This window comes from Jatropha curcas, chromosome 3, assembly GCF_041381405.1.
Source record: "Jatropha curcas cultivar XTBG-Jc1 chromosome 3, XTBG_Jcur_1.0, whole genome shotgun sequence".
NCBI lineage: Eukaryota > Viridiplantae > Streptophyta > Magnoliopsida > Malpighiales > Euphorbiaceae > Jatropha > Jatropha curcas.
Window position 1 is genome coordinate 1,902,526 of NC_143153.1, and position 14,967 is coordinate 1,917,492.

The window sequence follows — 14,967 nt, forward strand, 5'->3', positions numbered from 1 at the left end:
AATGTAATCATTTAAAATAAATAAATAACACCAAAATAATTTAATTTGAGAAATTTGATCATCTCGACAAAAAAAAAAAGAGAAAAGAATAATTTTAAAGTTGCTTATGAATTAGGAAGGGGATCTTGTTTTTATGCTAACCCTAAAGTTGACTCTCTAGTGAGCTTCAAGCTCTTACCAACATGAAGCTTAGTGAACTATGGTTTGAAAAAAAAAAAAGAAGATTAATTTCTCTTTTTCTCCAAACTATTATTTTCCAAAAATAATTAAAAAAATAAAGACAAAATTTGAAAGACAACTCCAAAGACAGTTCTGAAAACCTTAATCCTAATCCTAATTCACATGAAGCTTAGTCTTAATTTGTTAAAAACAAAATGGGTCATTGTTATTATTAGTATTTTCCCTTTTAATTGGAAATTATGTCTCAGGTTCATAAATCGAGAGGAAAAGCACAAGCCAGGCTTAAAATTGATTGTCCATGGGCCTTAACTTGAAAAAGAAGGGCCCATTTCCATCTTCCTTCATTATTGAGTTCTGGAATCCCCATTTTCTCTGCGATAGAACGGAGAACAAACGAAAAAGAAAAGAAAGTCGCGGTGGTAACTAGGGCTTGGACCGGAAACTTGTGGGCTTGCTGAAATTTCCAAACAGGTAACAATTTACCTGTAATTGAGCTTACATCTTGCTGAACTATATGTATATATTTTGATTTACGAGAGTTATGGGTTTGGAATTGGGTGGGAAGTGAAATTTGCAGAATTTTGAAAATGGAAGGCATGGAACAGTGGAAAAATGAAGCTAAGCAATGGTTGCAACATGGGATTGAATATGCCAATCAGATAGAATGGTTGCAACAAGGAATTGAGTATGCCAATAAGATACCTCCTACCCAACTCTATGTCGCTGCTGCTGTCTTGCTTGTCACCATCTTTTTCCTCTTGATGAGTAATTCTCTTCTTCTCTATTTCTCCTCTTTATAAATTTATTTTTTTGTTAGTGTCGTTTTGAAATTTTAATTGCCAAAGGTTTTGCTCTTTTTTTTTTTCTGTTGGGTACTTGAAAATTAGAGAAAAGTTGACCTTCTAGTTGTTGGGTACTTGAAATGCTAGTCGAAATCAGCAGATGGAACTTATGTGATTTACAAAGGGGTTAATCAAAGCAAATTATTAGATGCTTGGGTCTTCATGTTCTAATTATAAAAGAAAGATCAGAATTACCTTTGGAAGATATTAATCGAAGTTTGTAATTCAGATCAGAATTACCTTCTAAAAAAAGGTTGGCTCATCAGGGTGCAAGAGTTTAACTATGGTTCCTAGAATTGTAGTTCTATTTTGTGAAAGTACAGAATAAAGTCGGATGCAACATCTAGGGAAGGTTGTATTAAAATCTTTGATGCTTTCTTGAGTTTGGAGAATCAACGCAATTTGTTGATCCATTGCCTACTTGCAAGCAGTTGATTTACCTTGAGGAAAAAGAAGAGGATTGTATCACTTATCTGGATAGCCATTTTGAATGAATAATCTCCTTTGTAATATCTTACGCTTCGATTACACTTTGTGTCTACCAAACATTGAAATTTCTGACTATTAAATTTGGAATGATATTTACCTAGTGTTTTTAAATTCTGTTTTTTCTTTGCAGTTCGCCTGTTCAAACGCACAAAATCTAATACCATTGTGCTCACTGGGCTCAGCGGGGCTGGCAAAACTGTTCTTTTCTATCAAGTAAGTCCTGATGTTGTTGCTTTGGTTCCCAGAAAAACTTAGAACAATTAGCTGCAATGAATATTTGTATTTTAGAGACATGCAATCAATTGATTAAGCAACTGGTCTTGATTGTATATTATTTTTCTTTATCACCTTTCTTCCTGATGATTGCAATGACCACTGAGTACATGAGAATGATCCTTGCTGTGGATTACACATTTTAGTCTAATTATTATCCCATCATTTGTATGCCAGCTTCGAGATGGTTCTGCACATCAGGGCACTGTTACATCAATGGAACCAAATGAGGGCACTTTTGTTCTTAGTTCTGAAAGCTCTAAGGTAATTTTATCTTCACTCGGCATGCATAAATTTGGTTCATTCTCTGCCTCAACATGAAATGGGAACATATCCCAACTTCTGCCTGGGATTTGAGGCATAATAGATTATTTTTCTGCTGTCATTTTCTGGAATATCTATAATGTTGCATTAGATCTTCAATTGAACTCACGCAACCTCTTTTTTCCCCCTAATTTTAAATTTTTTTATATACTTCTTTTATGTCTTGACAGAGTGGCAAAATAAAGCCTGTTCATCTCGTTGATGTTCCTGGGCATTCTCGTCTTCGACCCAAACTAGATGAGTTTTTGCCTCAAGCTGCTGGCATAGTGTTTGTTGTTGATGCTTTGGAATTCTTACCCAATTTGCGTGGAGTTTCAGAGTAATTACAAGCTGTAAAAGCATACATGTTTGCACATGCACATCAACAAATTCAAATATAAATATCCTGGTATTCTAATATTTTATACTTTGTATGTGATAGATATCTGTATGATATTTTGACCAAGGCAAGTGTCGTCAAAAGGAAAGTTCCGGTTCTTATCTGTTGTAATAAGACTGACAAAGTGACAGCACATACCAAGGAGTTCATCCGAAAACAATTGGAGAAAGAAATGTAAAGCTTCCTCTTTTTTCTAATTAAACAACTTTCCTCTTGTATGCACTGTGAACAATTGGTGGGCTCATATGCCCAATTGAGCTTTTGGTTCCCACTTCCATTATTATAGCAGCTTGTGCTTCTAACTAATTGTCATTAGCAAGCAGTTATAGTGCTTGTCAGCTGATGTTCATTTCTAGGATACTAATATAATTGGTTTCAGACACTTTACTAGTACTTTATCGTGCTTACTTTTAGCTCATTGAGCATTTCTTGTTGTTATGCAGTGAGTATTTTCATTTTAAATAAAATGTGCATGCAGCTGTTTGACACATTTATTATTATTTTTTATCCTGCAGTGACAAATTACGGGCATCAAGAAGTGGAATATCAGAAGCTGATATTGCAAACGACTTTACTCTTGGGATCCCTGGGGAAGCATTTTCATTCTCGCATTGCAATAACAAAGTTACGGTTGCAGAATCTTCTGGTTTGACTGGAGAGATATCTCAGGTGGAACAGTTCATTAGAGAACATGTAAGACCCTAGGCTTATGTTCTATGGTGGTGATCTATCTGCTTTGGAAGCTGGTTATTATTGCCTCATGATTGTTGGAAAAACTTGAGGCGCCACAAGGGACCACCTGAACTTGCCATAGGAAAGTGGCCGAAGTTGAAAGTAAAACGAAGAACAGAGGTGGAGATATCCAGTCTTTGCTTGTGGTGTGGTTAGACCGTTAGTTTCACTTAAAACAATGATGCGATGAGAAATTGTTTTATTTTTTTGGATTCAATTGATAATGAACTTGTTTCATCTTTTCATAATCAAGATATTGGTCTGCAATAATTTGAATCTTTATGCATGGAATTTACATCTAATTGGGATAAAAAAAAAAAAAAAAAAATTCAATGACATAGAGAAAGAAAAAAAGTCTAGTGATATATAGACGGGTTGTTTGCTTATTGACCTTGAAATGGAAGGATTATATGATAGAGGTGAATTACAAACTCCCGTAACATTGGCTTTGGAATGTGTGGAAGAAGATACAGATTCAAGACCCACTATGAGCAAAGTTTTCCAGTTTCTTCCTATATATTGAGAATTACCTGTATGCGAAGTTCTTTTTATCTCACATCATATTAAATATTCCAAACTCAATTTGGATATAACTTATATGCATACATCTTGTTCTAAGAAATGTCGATGATATTGTAACCGCCTTCAAGATTCGAATATAGTATAATGTATGAGAACATAATGAAAAAAAGTGAAAGGTTATGGTTCTTTTGGGATTTATAAGGCTTGAGCTCATCGAGCTCAAGTTTCAACGTCGACATAACAAGGATCAAAATAGACAAAATAAACAGTGACAATCCAACTCCTTTATAGCCAACCAATTCCTTTGGAGGAGATATACAACATAAATAATACAAGGTAAGCAGCAATCACAATCTTTACATTTTCATTGCTGAAGCCTCCAAGCCTACTGGATGAACTTGCAGAGGGAAGATAGTTTTGTATATTCGCTATTTCATTAAAACCTGTATTTGCTTAAAGACAGCAATATATTTTTACCTCAGCAGCTCCTCTCTCAAAAAATAATGACCTTGTTCACCAACCAATGACACTAGCAAGGAGCCCAATTACCAACTCAAAAAGAATAATTGGGTGTTTGTTATGGTTAAGCTATACGCTTATGTGCTGCATTAACTGCAATTCCCTTTCTCACCTAAAACTCTGGTAGGACTCTGGATATTTTCTTGACAGCCAAAAATGCTTCAGCCTAATTATCAAAAAAAATATGCCATAACATAGGATATGCATCAAACCCACACCCAAGTACCTGTAAAAAGCACAAAGCAGCAACAAAGATGAGTTAATATATAAGATGGCAGTATCTTACATTGCAAGACCAAACACATTTTATTTATGAATGCATTTAGACAAAGCATTACATATTCAAGAATTTCGATTTGAACTTTTTGGTATAAAAATGAAGAAAGAAAAAATTTTCAACCCAATTTTAGAGCACACTTAAATTAGTGCTCAATGATTTATCTACCTGTGGTTTAAATTGAATATTAAAAACCTCGAAGTGATAATTCCAATACTCCCTCCCCTTTCCTTTCTTCTGAGGATAAGATGACATGGTAATATCCTTGTTTCACAATGATGAATCATATAATTGCACATATAGCCAAAGCATAAGAAGGTCAAATGGTTTACTTGGAGTTAATATGGTTCAACTGGCTGGTAATGGGTTGAAAACCCAAGCCATTTTGCACAAGGACAGGACAAAAAGACTTTCTGAAAAGGGGGAAGAGAGAAAAGAGAAAGAAAGAAGGAGGGGGTGGGGGGTGGGAGGAGGGGCTGTTTAAGGAGCAGTTAAATGCTAGTAGAAATGAACTCTTAAGTTAGGCTTTGCTGTTTTTGAGTGGATGCATATGATTTGCTCTTTACAGCACAAACAAGATGAACACAGAGATCAAAACAGAACATAATTGCATACGTACCATAAGGGAGCATATGAGGATGACAAGTCAAGAAATGGATATGGCCACCTATTAAAACAAAAAGGGAAAAAAAGCATAATTATTCAGAAATAAATAAATAAATAAATAAAACCAATAACATAATGGATTTTTAATGTAAATTTACCACATTGAAACACAAACATGGATGATCCATTGGAAGACGACAAATACACATGTCCACAAAATGAAATATGCAATTCGAAAGGTTGGAAACCGCTGGAAGGAAAATTTTGTAAATTTGTAATTAGCAATTATGAAATTAGAAATGAAAAGCCATCAATAACATCAAGAAATTAGGATTACCAAACTATTCAAACATGTGTCCCCAAGTAGTAAAACAGCATTGACTGAGTGCATGCAAGCATTTAGCTGTAATGAGAAAGAGAAAACAAAATCTTAGATGAGAATTTTCAGCAATATAAAGAGTAATCTAGTCTGTAATGCAAGTTTTTGGGCATATATGTAATGTATTAGTAATTTATGTGCTATGTTCATGACTTGCTTAATTTATAGCAGATACAAAGTTTACATGAAGGTTCTACATGACTTATGCTACTACATTAATTCTTTGAAAACATAAGCTAATTAAGAAAAAAAGTGAACAATTGTAATCTATGGATTAAAGTCTATCAATTAAAGAAATGGTTATACATATACATTTCTCTTCTATTTCTATGAAACGCAGACCAATGTCTTATATAAACCTCACAATCTCATCATCCAACCTTACTTCTCCCAAACCCTCTATTATGATACTTTAGGTACCATCCAATGGAAGCTGTAAACAAGCAGTTGAGTGACAGGGTTAATACTTACAAAATCAAGAGTATAATCCTTGGACATTAGAAATGGATAAAGAATGAACCAGAATACAATATCAGTGAGCATCACAGCACCTGCAGATGTCTGCTCATACATGGAAAAGAAATCAATTAGAGAAATATTACAAGACACACTTCAGAAATAGAAGCATGTAGCAAAGACAAAATTAGTTAAATGGAAAAGAAATTGAATAATGAGCATCGGGACAGCATCAAAATTCAATTAGAAACAGGCACGAGGGGATGTACCCAAAATTTATCCCAAACTAGTTTATTTCTGCCCTATCAAGACTAAAAAATGAGGAACTTTGCTGTAGGACTAGACCCACTTTATTAAGCATGTACAGGTTCATGAGATTCATATCTAATTTCACTAAATAGTAAATACAGTTATTTCCATTTCCTTAGAAAAAATTGCGACACCCATAAGTACAAGTTCTTGAAGAGCATTCAACAGGAATTGTCCAAGATTATAACAGAAAAATTTTCCTCCCGTTGGATTTATATTTTCAAGTCAAGAATTTCAATAAGGCAAAAAGAAGATAATGTTAGAAGGCATCAGCAGCAGGTAGAGAGAAAGAAAGAACTTTACAAACAAAGAATCGATTCACCTGAAAAATAATTTGAAAGATATAGCCCAATGTACCAGCCTGTTGGTAACCATGGGGCTCGCAATTGATATCTAGCCTTTTTGGGTCAGATGTATCAGCAATCTCCCCATGTGAGGGAGGTATATAGTTGCCTTGCTCCGCATCCAAATTTTCTCCACAAGCCCGATTATCATTAAATCCATTGTGATGTTTGCAACATCCATACAAGGAGATTGAAGATCCGAGCTACATATTGCAGTTAATAGCATAAGTAACTTATTCTGATCGACATTAAATCAATCTGAAACGTTGTAGCTGCTGATTATCAAAATCTAATACAAATACTGAAACATTTACAAATTTAAAGCTGTTATATTGACGCTTGTATGTTTCTCACCATAGGAACTAAAATAAATTTCATTCCTTAAACACTACAGAACAATGTAAGAACAAATCTGTAAAGGGCACATACCGCAAAATAAACTGTGACCAACGCAAAAGTCCACCTGTACAGCACAAAAGAAAATTGGAAAAAGAGTTACAAATTTAATGAGAAAATTTAACCTCTGTCTCTCTCTCTCCCCCTCCCCTTCCCCTTCCCTTTTTGTTTTTAGTGAGTAATGAGTAAAAGTCCACCCATGCTACATTGCTACTTATCAACATGAAAGCTGATGAAATAGCACCAAATTGTCTGAAGATAACCAATCACATGGGATCATCTTCCCCCACCCCACTAGGCAGTACCCACAAATATTCCATTACTTCCCATGGAGGCTTTCAATCCCAATAAGCTAAAAGATTGACATGAGGAGAGAGACAGTAATAAGTTCCCTAGCTTCAATATGCAGTTTAGATTGTAGCCTTTCTATTTCAGATTACCATCTTCAACCTTACTAAGTCCACTATCAGTTCAATTTATAGGAGTAAAAGACCAAACGCCAAACAGATTGGCTGATAACTTACTGAGTGTAGAAGTAAAATATGCCAATTCCATCAACAACAGTATTTGCTGTGATCAGTAGGAACATGATAATGAAAGCAATTATCCTGAAAGCAAGCAGCCAAGCAGGGTGAATGCCTTTCAGACATGTCTTCCAAGCTTCATCCATAGATAAAAATCCCACAATTTCACGCTGATCTTCTCTCCTCCTAGAGTATGATTTCCTGGATCCTTCGTACTTCCATATTAGAGTTGCCGCAAATATCATAGCAAATAAGATAAAAGCAGCGCATATGAAGAACCTCCAGTTCAACCAATAACTTAAAGCAGTTGTATCAGCAGTCATGGCTGGCTGCCAAGTATGCTTTGATGATCCTGTTAAGAAACCTAACAAATTATTTAAAGCCGTTGCATCAATCACCATATTTTCCAAAATAGTCTGTAATCTCTATTTGGAACTGGATAAAAGAGTCTGCACTCAATGCAACTATGGATTCAATTCGAAAAGTAAAAAAAATTCATTGCAAAAAAACCGTTTACAGCAAAATCAGAAGTAGTTTTTCAATAAAAAGAACTCCAAAGAATAAAACAATGTAAAATTGAATTAACCAAGGCAGGAAATTCGAAAGCAATAATATTTTCGTCAGAGGTACCAATCTATAAATAACTATTTAGAAACTATAAAAGAATAAACAACTGTTTAGTAAATTCAATGCGGATTAGTGAGTGTCAACTGCCAAGGCAACAACAATTTCAAAATTCAGTCACCAAAACCACACTTGCAATCAACCCTCACTAAGAGACATGCAACATTTTTTTTACTTTCTTAAATGAAAAACCAGAGGAATAAATACTAGAAGTAAAGAGCAATATAGGCACATGCCTGTGCAAATCAAGACAAACAGAGATTCTTTACTTTGGATATGATTAACTCAAAAAGGTTAAGATCATACATTTTATTAAAACGAGATAACATTAACAGTAGTCCAATTACCTGACTAAAAGAAGAAAAGAAAAAAGAAAAAAGAAAACAGAAAAAAAAAAAAAGGCGTGGGACTTACTGCTTCCAAAATGAAACGGTGATCACGCAAAAGAAGATGCTTTGCTTCTCTCAATCTTCTGTAGGAGAGACAAACAGAGCAATATAACTACCTTCACTCAAAGGAATTTGTTTATTGGCCTACCTTTTCAAAGGAATTAATTAAAAAGAAAAGAACTTTTCCAATTCTGCAAATCCTGAGAGACTGGAGGGTACAGAAGATTCAGCAGAGAAGATAAATTGCAAATTTACAATCTTTAGCTTCTGGGTATGATTTTTCCTTTGAAAAAACAAAGATGGAATTGTGGTTATTATGTGGTGGCTTGGATTGGGACCCGGGAGCGAGAGGAGAAGGGGGTGAGTTTCTTAGAAAAAACGCACAAGAAAGGCTACAGAAGCCAATGATCATATTCAGTTGTTCGCGTGGGACCTTCAAGAGTGGCAATTTGCCACGTTTTCCAGCTACACGCCAATATGAACAAAATATAGCAATATCTTTTTGTTTTCGCAATTTGCGAAAGCCAATAAAAATACGTCGAGAGCTCTGTTGGGTGGGTTAATTAAGTTATATAAAAAAATAATTATATTTATAGTAGTACTTTTTTCGTTTGTCACACTCGCGCATGTGGCTATGAATTTTCCTCTTTCTGAATTTGTGCAGAAATTTGTTTTTGCTGTCGGCTGTACGTGGATTTTTTTTTGGTTGTTATAATATCGTTAAAAAGTTTTGGTTTTGAAATGACTGAGGTGAGACCGTGAGAGAACATTGAGATTTTAACAAATAATTTGAGATTACAGTAAAAAGAAAAATTATATTCATAACTTATTAAATGAGAAAACACAACAATTATTTCATAACCAAAAAGAATTTGCATCCTTCTTTTCCATAGATAGAAGGCTTGAGCGTGAATTGGGAAGTTGACATTTTTGCCAACCAACAATTGAGTAGTGCTACCTACCAACCAATCCTTACATTTAGTAATTAGAAAATAAGCAACCTGAACCTTTAATAACAAATCAATCTAAATATAAAAAATTAAATACATTTATAAAAGGAAATACATCTATTTAACTTTCTGTTATATTATTACTATATTTTTTTCTTTTTCACATGATATATTCACTTTATTGCTTATACTGGATGGGACTAATAAACATCATTGTGAGAAAAAGAAAACAAAAATGCACAGGGAAAATTCACCAATAACCCTTCTACTGCTACAAATGTACACCTTCGGTAACCTTTGCTAGAGACAATGAGTTGCAGACACCTTCATTACTTTCGAGCAACTTGCATAGCCAGCCTTTGGAATGCGAAAGGTTTAAGCATTACTAACCTGTTCATCTAGCATTTCATTCTTGATCGAGTTTTTTGACTATCCGATCAACAGGTAATGATCCCAGAGGTACTGAAGCATCTAACTCATCAAATGAGTCGCTATCATAATATTCATCATCTTCATACTCATCATCCATATCTGTTCCCTCTTCATCAAAACTTTTACCGAGTGAAGCATCTTCAAATGCTGATATTGTATTATCGGCACCATCCTCATTAGACAAAATTACAGCTGGATAGGAGTGTTCTGTGGCTTGTGAAATGCCCTCGAATTCCTCTACTTTCCGTAGAAGATCATCAGGACCAAGATTGATCTCATCTAGAAGGATTGCATTGCTCGCCTCGATTGCACGCTTCCACAGAGACATCATTTTAGGGCTTGATCTCACTGTATTAGCATCAGGGTTATCACAATCATCATCAAACTTGCCTGAAAAGCATCATGGAAAAACTCTGAGAACTTTAAGCTGTACATATGGAGTTGACTCAATGATTCTAATTTAAAACATAATGGAATTAGTTTCTCATGTCCAAATATTATGAACCAGTAGTACAGAACAAGTTAGTCAGAATATCAATGTAAAATACCTATTCTTGGTATTTTGTTATATTGCAGAGTGATAATGCTTTTTCCTTTTTTCTTAAGTTACCATGTAAAATTCATTTTTGAGGTGTGATGTCAAAAGAGTACCAAGGTAATAAGAGAAGAGTGAGAAGGGCAGAGGACGTGCACAAAGTAAGCTACCTATTCCAAACAGTCTACATACCAACAAAAATGCAACTTCTACGAAACTACTTTGTGAACTAGACGCCTGATAGTGATAGGAACCTGTTCAACTTTTTAAGATTAACTGGCAACTGAACCAAGTGGACACCAAGGGTCCAGCGCCAGTCTTCCCGATATATTTAAGAGAGTTCTAGTGGCCTGATTTTCAATGAACTTCACAATATCCCATTGTTCTTGGGATGAAGTACTTATGACACTAACACTGGTCAGCCCTCAAAATATGCCCATGATATATCCCACCTAGCCAATTGTCTAAAAGCTAACAGAACTGTTTTCCCGATCTTACACCAGGAACTTACAAAGTTAATTGGGAATTACATTAAGAATAAAACCATGAAATGATTAAGTGCTTGATAATTCCAGTGTAGGAAATAAACCATATTTCAAGATACAATGTCCACATTAAAACAATTATCATAGCAATGCAGCTACTCCAATTCCTGTTTCTAAAACATACCTGAATCATCAGAATCACTTGCAATATCAACTTCAGGAACTGAGCGACCTTCTGGATACATTGGTTTCCAGTTTTGCCCCCTCCACATCAATATCTGCTCATCGTCAAAAGACAACAGCACACAAGGCACCAATTCCTGTTACGAATGAACATGAAAATACTGTCATACTATATATCAGAATAGTTAAGGCCAAACAATAAATAAAAACACATCAAACAATCTCAATATTCATTTATGAATGCCTACACCAATATAACAGTCACTATATCTTCAAAGAATTTGAAATTGCAAGAAATTTCTGTTGGATGCAAAACCTTTTTCTAAGTAAATGTGCTCATATTCATTTTCTCTACCTTTTTTTTCTGCTAAGCTATCTTCTTTTTAACTTTTGTACACAATGATTTTCTCCAAAAAAAAAAAAAAAAAAAAAAAAAAAAAAAAAAACTTTTACACACAACAATGCTTCATACAATTGCAGGTAGACAGGCTACTTTGTGCAGACCTTAAGTTTAGCACCCAACTTCTTGTAATCACTTGGATTCATCCCTTTGCAGTCGATCTTCACCAATGGACTTCCTTCAAAAGCATTCCTAACATCTTTTACCAAGGTAATGTAAACTCCATTTTTGGCTGCAAGTTGAACAAAGAAATAAGATCTTTGAACTAATTTTGGAGAGAGGGAAAATATTAAAGATAGACACATTAGCCATATCCTATAGGGTGTGTATGTTAATGTACTTCTCATGTGTTAACTGTATTCAAGTATTAAAGATATTAAGTGAATCAACAGTCTCAGACTCCTGGAGGAGAAATCAAACTACAAATTTGAAATAGATAACAAGGTTCCTTTATGCTTGTAGCTTCTGAACCCTGCACCTAGTCATGAAAGTTAGCAATTGTATGGGAAGCAAAATGCTTCATGTGCCACCTATTTGGAATAACAGTTATTTACTTCATTTAGCACTCAGGACCACATTACTTGAACCAGGAGCATCTACAAAACTGGCAACTTCTTATATCAGTGAATGGTTGATTATTTACCTAATTTACAAATTGGCAAAAGATTCTTCCCTTTCTTCCGAAACTCGTCAGCTTCAGCTTTTGTCAATCCTTCAGGAGCTTCTTGGATAAGTTTTGGGTATACTGGGGCTGCTGGTTTCCAAATCATGACTGGATACTGTGGACGAGTTCGATAGTCATAGTTTCTACCACAAAAAAGATAAACTACACCACCAACTCTATGAATGACCTTTCCTCCAGTTTTTTCCTAGCATTACAGAAACCACACAAGAAAAGGAAACTATCTTGTCAACGTAAAACTCTTAGGCAACCTTAAAAAGAAAAAACACTTGATCCAAGCCTCAGGCACCAAACAGGAGTTCCCTATAAATGCAAATTCATAAGCAATAAAAGTACCTCCAAATGGTGGCAAATATTATCCATATCCACAGTGGGTATGCCCTTACAACGAACTTTACACACCTGCTGTCTCCTCCAATGTGAGTGTATCAAATCTAACATATTATGCGTCAATCCATCTCTCCCTGTCAAGCAAAGATAAATCGAGTGTGTCAGAGTTTGACTTATAGCACTTTCTCGAGCAAACATTGAAATTGAATCAAGAATTTCTAAGTTAATAACTTACCGAGATTAACCTGGCGATTATCGGACGCCAAAGGTTTAATTAGCATTTTGATTTCCCATTTCTTCAACGGTTGCCCAAGTATTTCTTTTCTCGTTTTCCCTTCCTCCGGAAACTTTCCCATTGGAAACGGACGAGGCATTTCCATGAAATTCACCCCTTTTTTATCAGGCGGAGGTGGATTAAAGGAATCGAAAAGTGGAATTTTTTTCTTTGATTTCTTCAACGGAGCCTTTCCAGTCCATGGTCGGGGCATTGTAGGTGGAGCGAAAGGCAAAAAAGCCGGTTCACGAATAGCTAGCGGCTTGACTTTAGGAGTCTCGGAGTAGCTGTACTGAAACTCGAATGGAGCCCCAGGAAGCTGATAAGAAATGCCGTTTTCGCCAATGACGACCGAGCGGTCGCCATCCGATGAAACGACACCATCTTTGACTGGCTTGTAGTACTTGGTTCGACGGTGAGGGAGCTTGAAAGCTGGGTTGGGAGTGGAAGTTTTGGAATTTTTGGATTTTTTAAGCGGTGGAGGGTACTTCGGGATAGGGATTGGTGGTTGAGGAGGAGAGGCAGATGATGTTGGATCGTTTGGAGGCGGTGATGGCAGTGAAGAGAAGAGATTGATACCTGAAAAAGAAGCCACAATTGTCATTCTTAATCCAACAACAGAAAACTATTCATTAGTGGTTTCTCAGTGGTAGCTGAGAGGTTTCTTTCTCTTTTTTCAGTTGCACAGACAGTAGAGTGAAGAAGATAGCGGGCGACAAATGGATATGTGATGTGGTATTTTCATGATATTTTATGGGCGTCAAAATCCATCAAAACGACGTCGTTCAATCTCCGTATAACTCCGAAACGTACTAGCTAAAACGTCGCCGGTCTAGTAACTTGATAGATATCCACGTGTCTCAATATCATACCCCAACTAAACACTACATTAGACCGCAATGCACTGAATCATCCCTGTGCAAACCCTAAAGGCATCAACACCTCATATATAAATCCGCTTTACTCATTTTTCCTCCGCTACCCTAATTATCCTGCTTCGGCTACTGCTCCTCTCCTCTGCAAAAATGCAGATCTTCGTGAAAACCCTAACCGGGAAGACGATAACCCTAGAGGTTGAGTCTTCTGATACTATCGATAATGTCAAGGCCAAGATCCAGGACAAGGAAGGCATCCCTCCAGACCAGCAGCGACTGATCTTCGCCGGAAAGCAGCTAGAGGATGGCCGCACTCTTGCCGACTACAATATCCAGAAGGAATCCACTCTCCACCTGGTGCTTCGTCTTCGTGGTGGTGCTAAGAAGAGAAAGAAGAAGACTTACACCAAGCCAAAGAAGATCAAGCACAAGAAGAAGAAGGTCAAACTTGCCGTGCTTCAGTTCTACAAGGTCGATGACTCCGGAAAGGTGCAGAGGCTGAGGAAGGAGTGCCCCAATGCTGAGTGTGGAGCTGGAACTTTCATGGCCAACCATTTTGATAGGCACTACTGCGGCAAGTGCGGCTTGACTTATGTTTACAATAAGGCTGGCGGTGATTAGGTTATTGTTAATGCGTTTTTGTTTCGTGATATGGATTTGGTAATTCTAAGTTTGCTACTTTTTGCATAATTTTGATTAGTTGAGTATGATGGATATTGATACTGGTTTTTTTTTGTTTAGTTTCTTAATATAATTATCTGGATGTCTGAGTAATTTGCTTTGCTTTTTATGTTTAGAATTAAATGTTGCTATTTAACCCTTTTTTTATCTATTTGATTGCGGCTGATTGACATTAAGGGTGGTTTTTTTATTTGCTAAATGGTGCTCATGCTGATCTTTGAGGTTTTGATATGGTTTTAGGGAATCCCTTTTCAATTTTTGTATTGATAATGGTGTTTCTGTGGTAACAGTCTGCTAATTGTGACCATTAACTGTATTGATAGTTGTTAGTGGAGGCCCATAGTCTTGGCCTTTTTGGCTATGCTGTAGAAAAATTGCAATTGTTTAGGCAGCTGGTTAATATTAGTGTTTAGATTATGTGCGAGTCTGCTTTGACATGTATGATACTGCTCAGCCCATTTGAAAGTGTAGGTAACTATTTATGAAAGATGTGCTTACATTTCATTAATAGAACCAAATTCACAGTCCTTGCATATAGGCAGGAATAATTTTGTAGTGATGGGAAATGTAAGCTGA

General features: G+C 35.9%; 4 protein-coding genes across 7 annotated transcripts; 2 read left to right on the forward strand and 2 right to left on the reverse strand.

Moving 5' to 3' along the window:
* The first annotated feature begins 493 nt into the window (after window positions 1-493).
* LOC105644625 (uncharacterized) lies at window positions 494-3,489 on the forward strand. 2 transcript variants are annotated; one of them, XM_012230038.4, is made up of 7 exons: window positions 494-651; window positions 746-945; window positions 1,642-1,724; window positions 1,962-2,048; window positions 2,279-2,427; window positions 2,530-2,661; window positions 3,003-3,489. In XM_012230038.4, exons 2-7 carry the CDS (start codon window positions 768-770, stop codon window positions 3,190-3,192), a joined length of 819 nt encoding a protein of 272 aa, XP_012085428.1. In that variant the 5' UTR covers window positions 494-651; window positions 746-767; the 3' UTR covers window positions 3,193-3,489. The 2 variants fall into 2 exon arrangements, with proteins under 2 accessions (XP_012085428.1, XP_012085429.1); XM_012230039.4 differs by having other exon boundaries at window positions 515-651; window positions 758-945.
* A 412-nt stretch (window positions 3,490-3,901) lies between these two features.
* Window positions 3,902-9,013, reverse strand: LOC105644623 (uncharacterized). Of its 3 annotated transcripts, none has more exons than XM_012230036.4 (9): window positions 8,590-9,013; window positions 7,552-7,903; window positions 7,061-7,094; window positions 6,610-6,834; window positions 5,994-6,083; window positions 5,481-5,546; window positions 5,302-5,393; window positions 5,157-5,204; window positions 3,902-4,486 (listed from the first exon to the last, which is right to left on the reverse strand). In XM_012230036.4, the coding sequence occupies exons 2-9, from the start codon at window positions 7,872-7,874 to the stop codon at window positions 4,369-4,371; spliced, it is 996 nt and encodes a 331-aa protein (XP_012085426.1). In that variant the 5' UTR covers window positions 7,875-7,903; window positions 8,590-9,013; the 3' UTR covers window positions 3,902-4,368. The 3 variants fall into 3 exon arrangements, with proteins under 3 accessions (XP_012085426.1, XP_012085425.1, XP_089575868.1); XM_012230035.4 differs by having other exon boundaries at window positions 7,552-7,915; XM_089719742.1 differs by lacking the exon at window positions 8,590-9,013 and having other exon boundaries at window positions 7,552-7,967.
* Window positions 9,014-9,612: 599 nt separating this feature from the next.
* Window positions 9,613-13,544, reverse strand: CAF2 (RNA-binding CRS1 / YhbY (CRM) domain-containing protein). Its single transcript, XM_012230034.4, has 6 exons — window positions 12,797-13,544; window positions 12,568-12,695; window positions 12,193-12,418; window positions 11,654-11,781; window positions 11,151-11,286; window positions 9,613-10,336 (listed from the first exon to the last, which is right to left on the reverse strand). Exons 1-6 carry the CDS (start codon window positions 13,437-13,439, stop codon window positions 9,921-9,923), a joined length of 1,677 nt encoding a protein of 558 aa, XP_012085424.1. The 5' UTR covers window positions 13,440-13,544; the 3' UTR covers window positions 9,613-9,920.
* Window positions 13,545-13,796: 252 nt separating this feature from the next.
* LOC105644621 (Ribosomal protein S27a / Ubiquitin family protein) lies at window positions 13,797-14,484 on the forward strand. The gene has a single exon (XM_089719743.1). It carries the CDS (start codon window positions 13,861-13,863, stop codon window positions 14,329-14,331), a length of 471 nt encoding a protein of 156 aa, XP_089575869.1. The 5' UTR covers window positions 13,797-13,860; the 3' UTR covers window positions 14,332-14,484.
* Window positions 14,485-14,967: the final 483 nt, after the last annotated feature.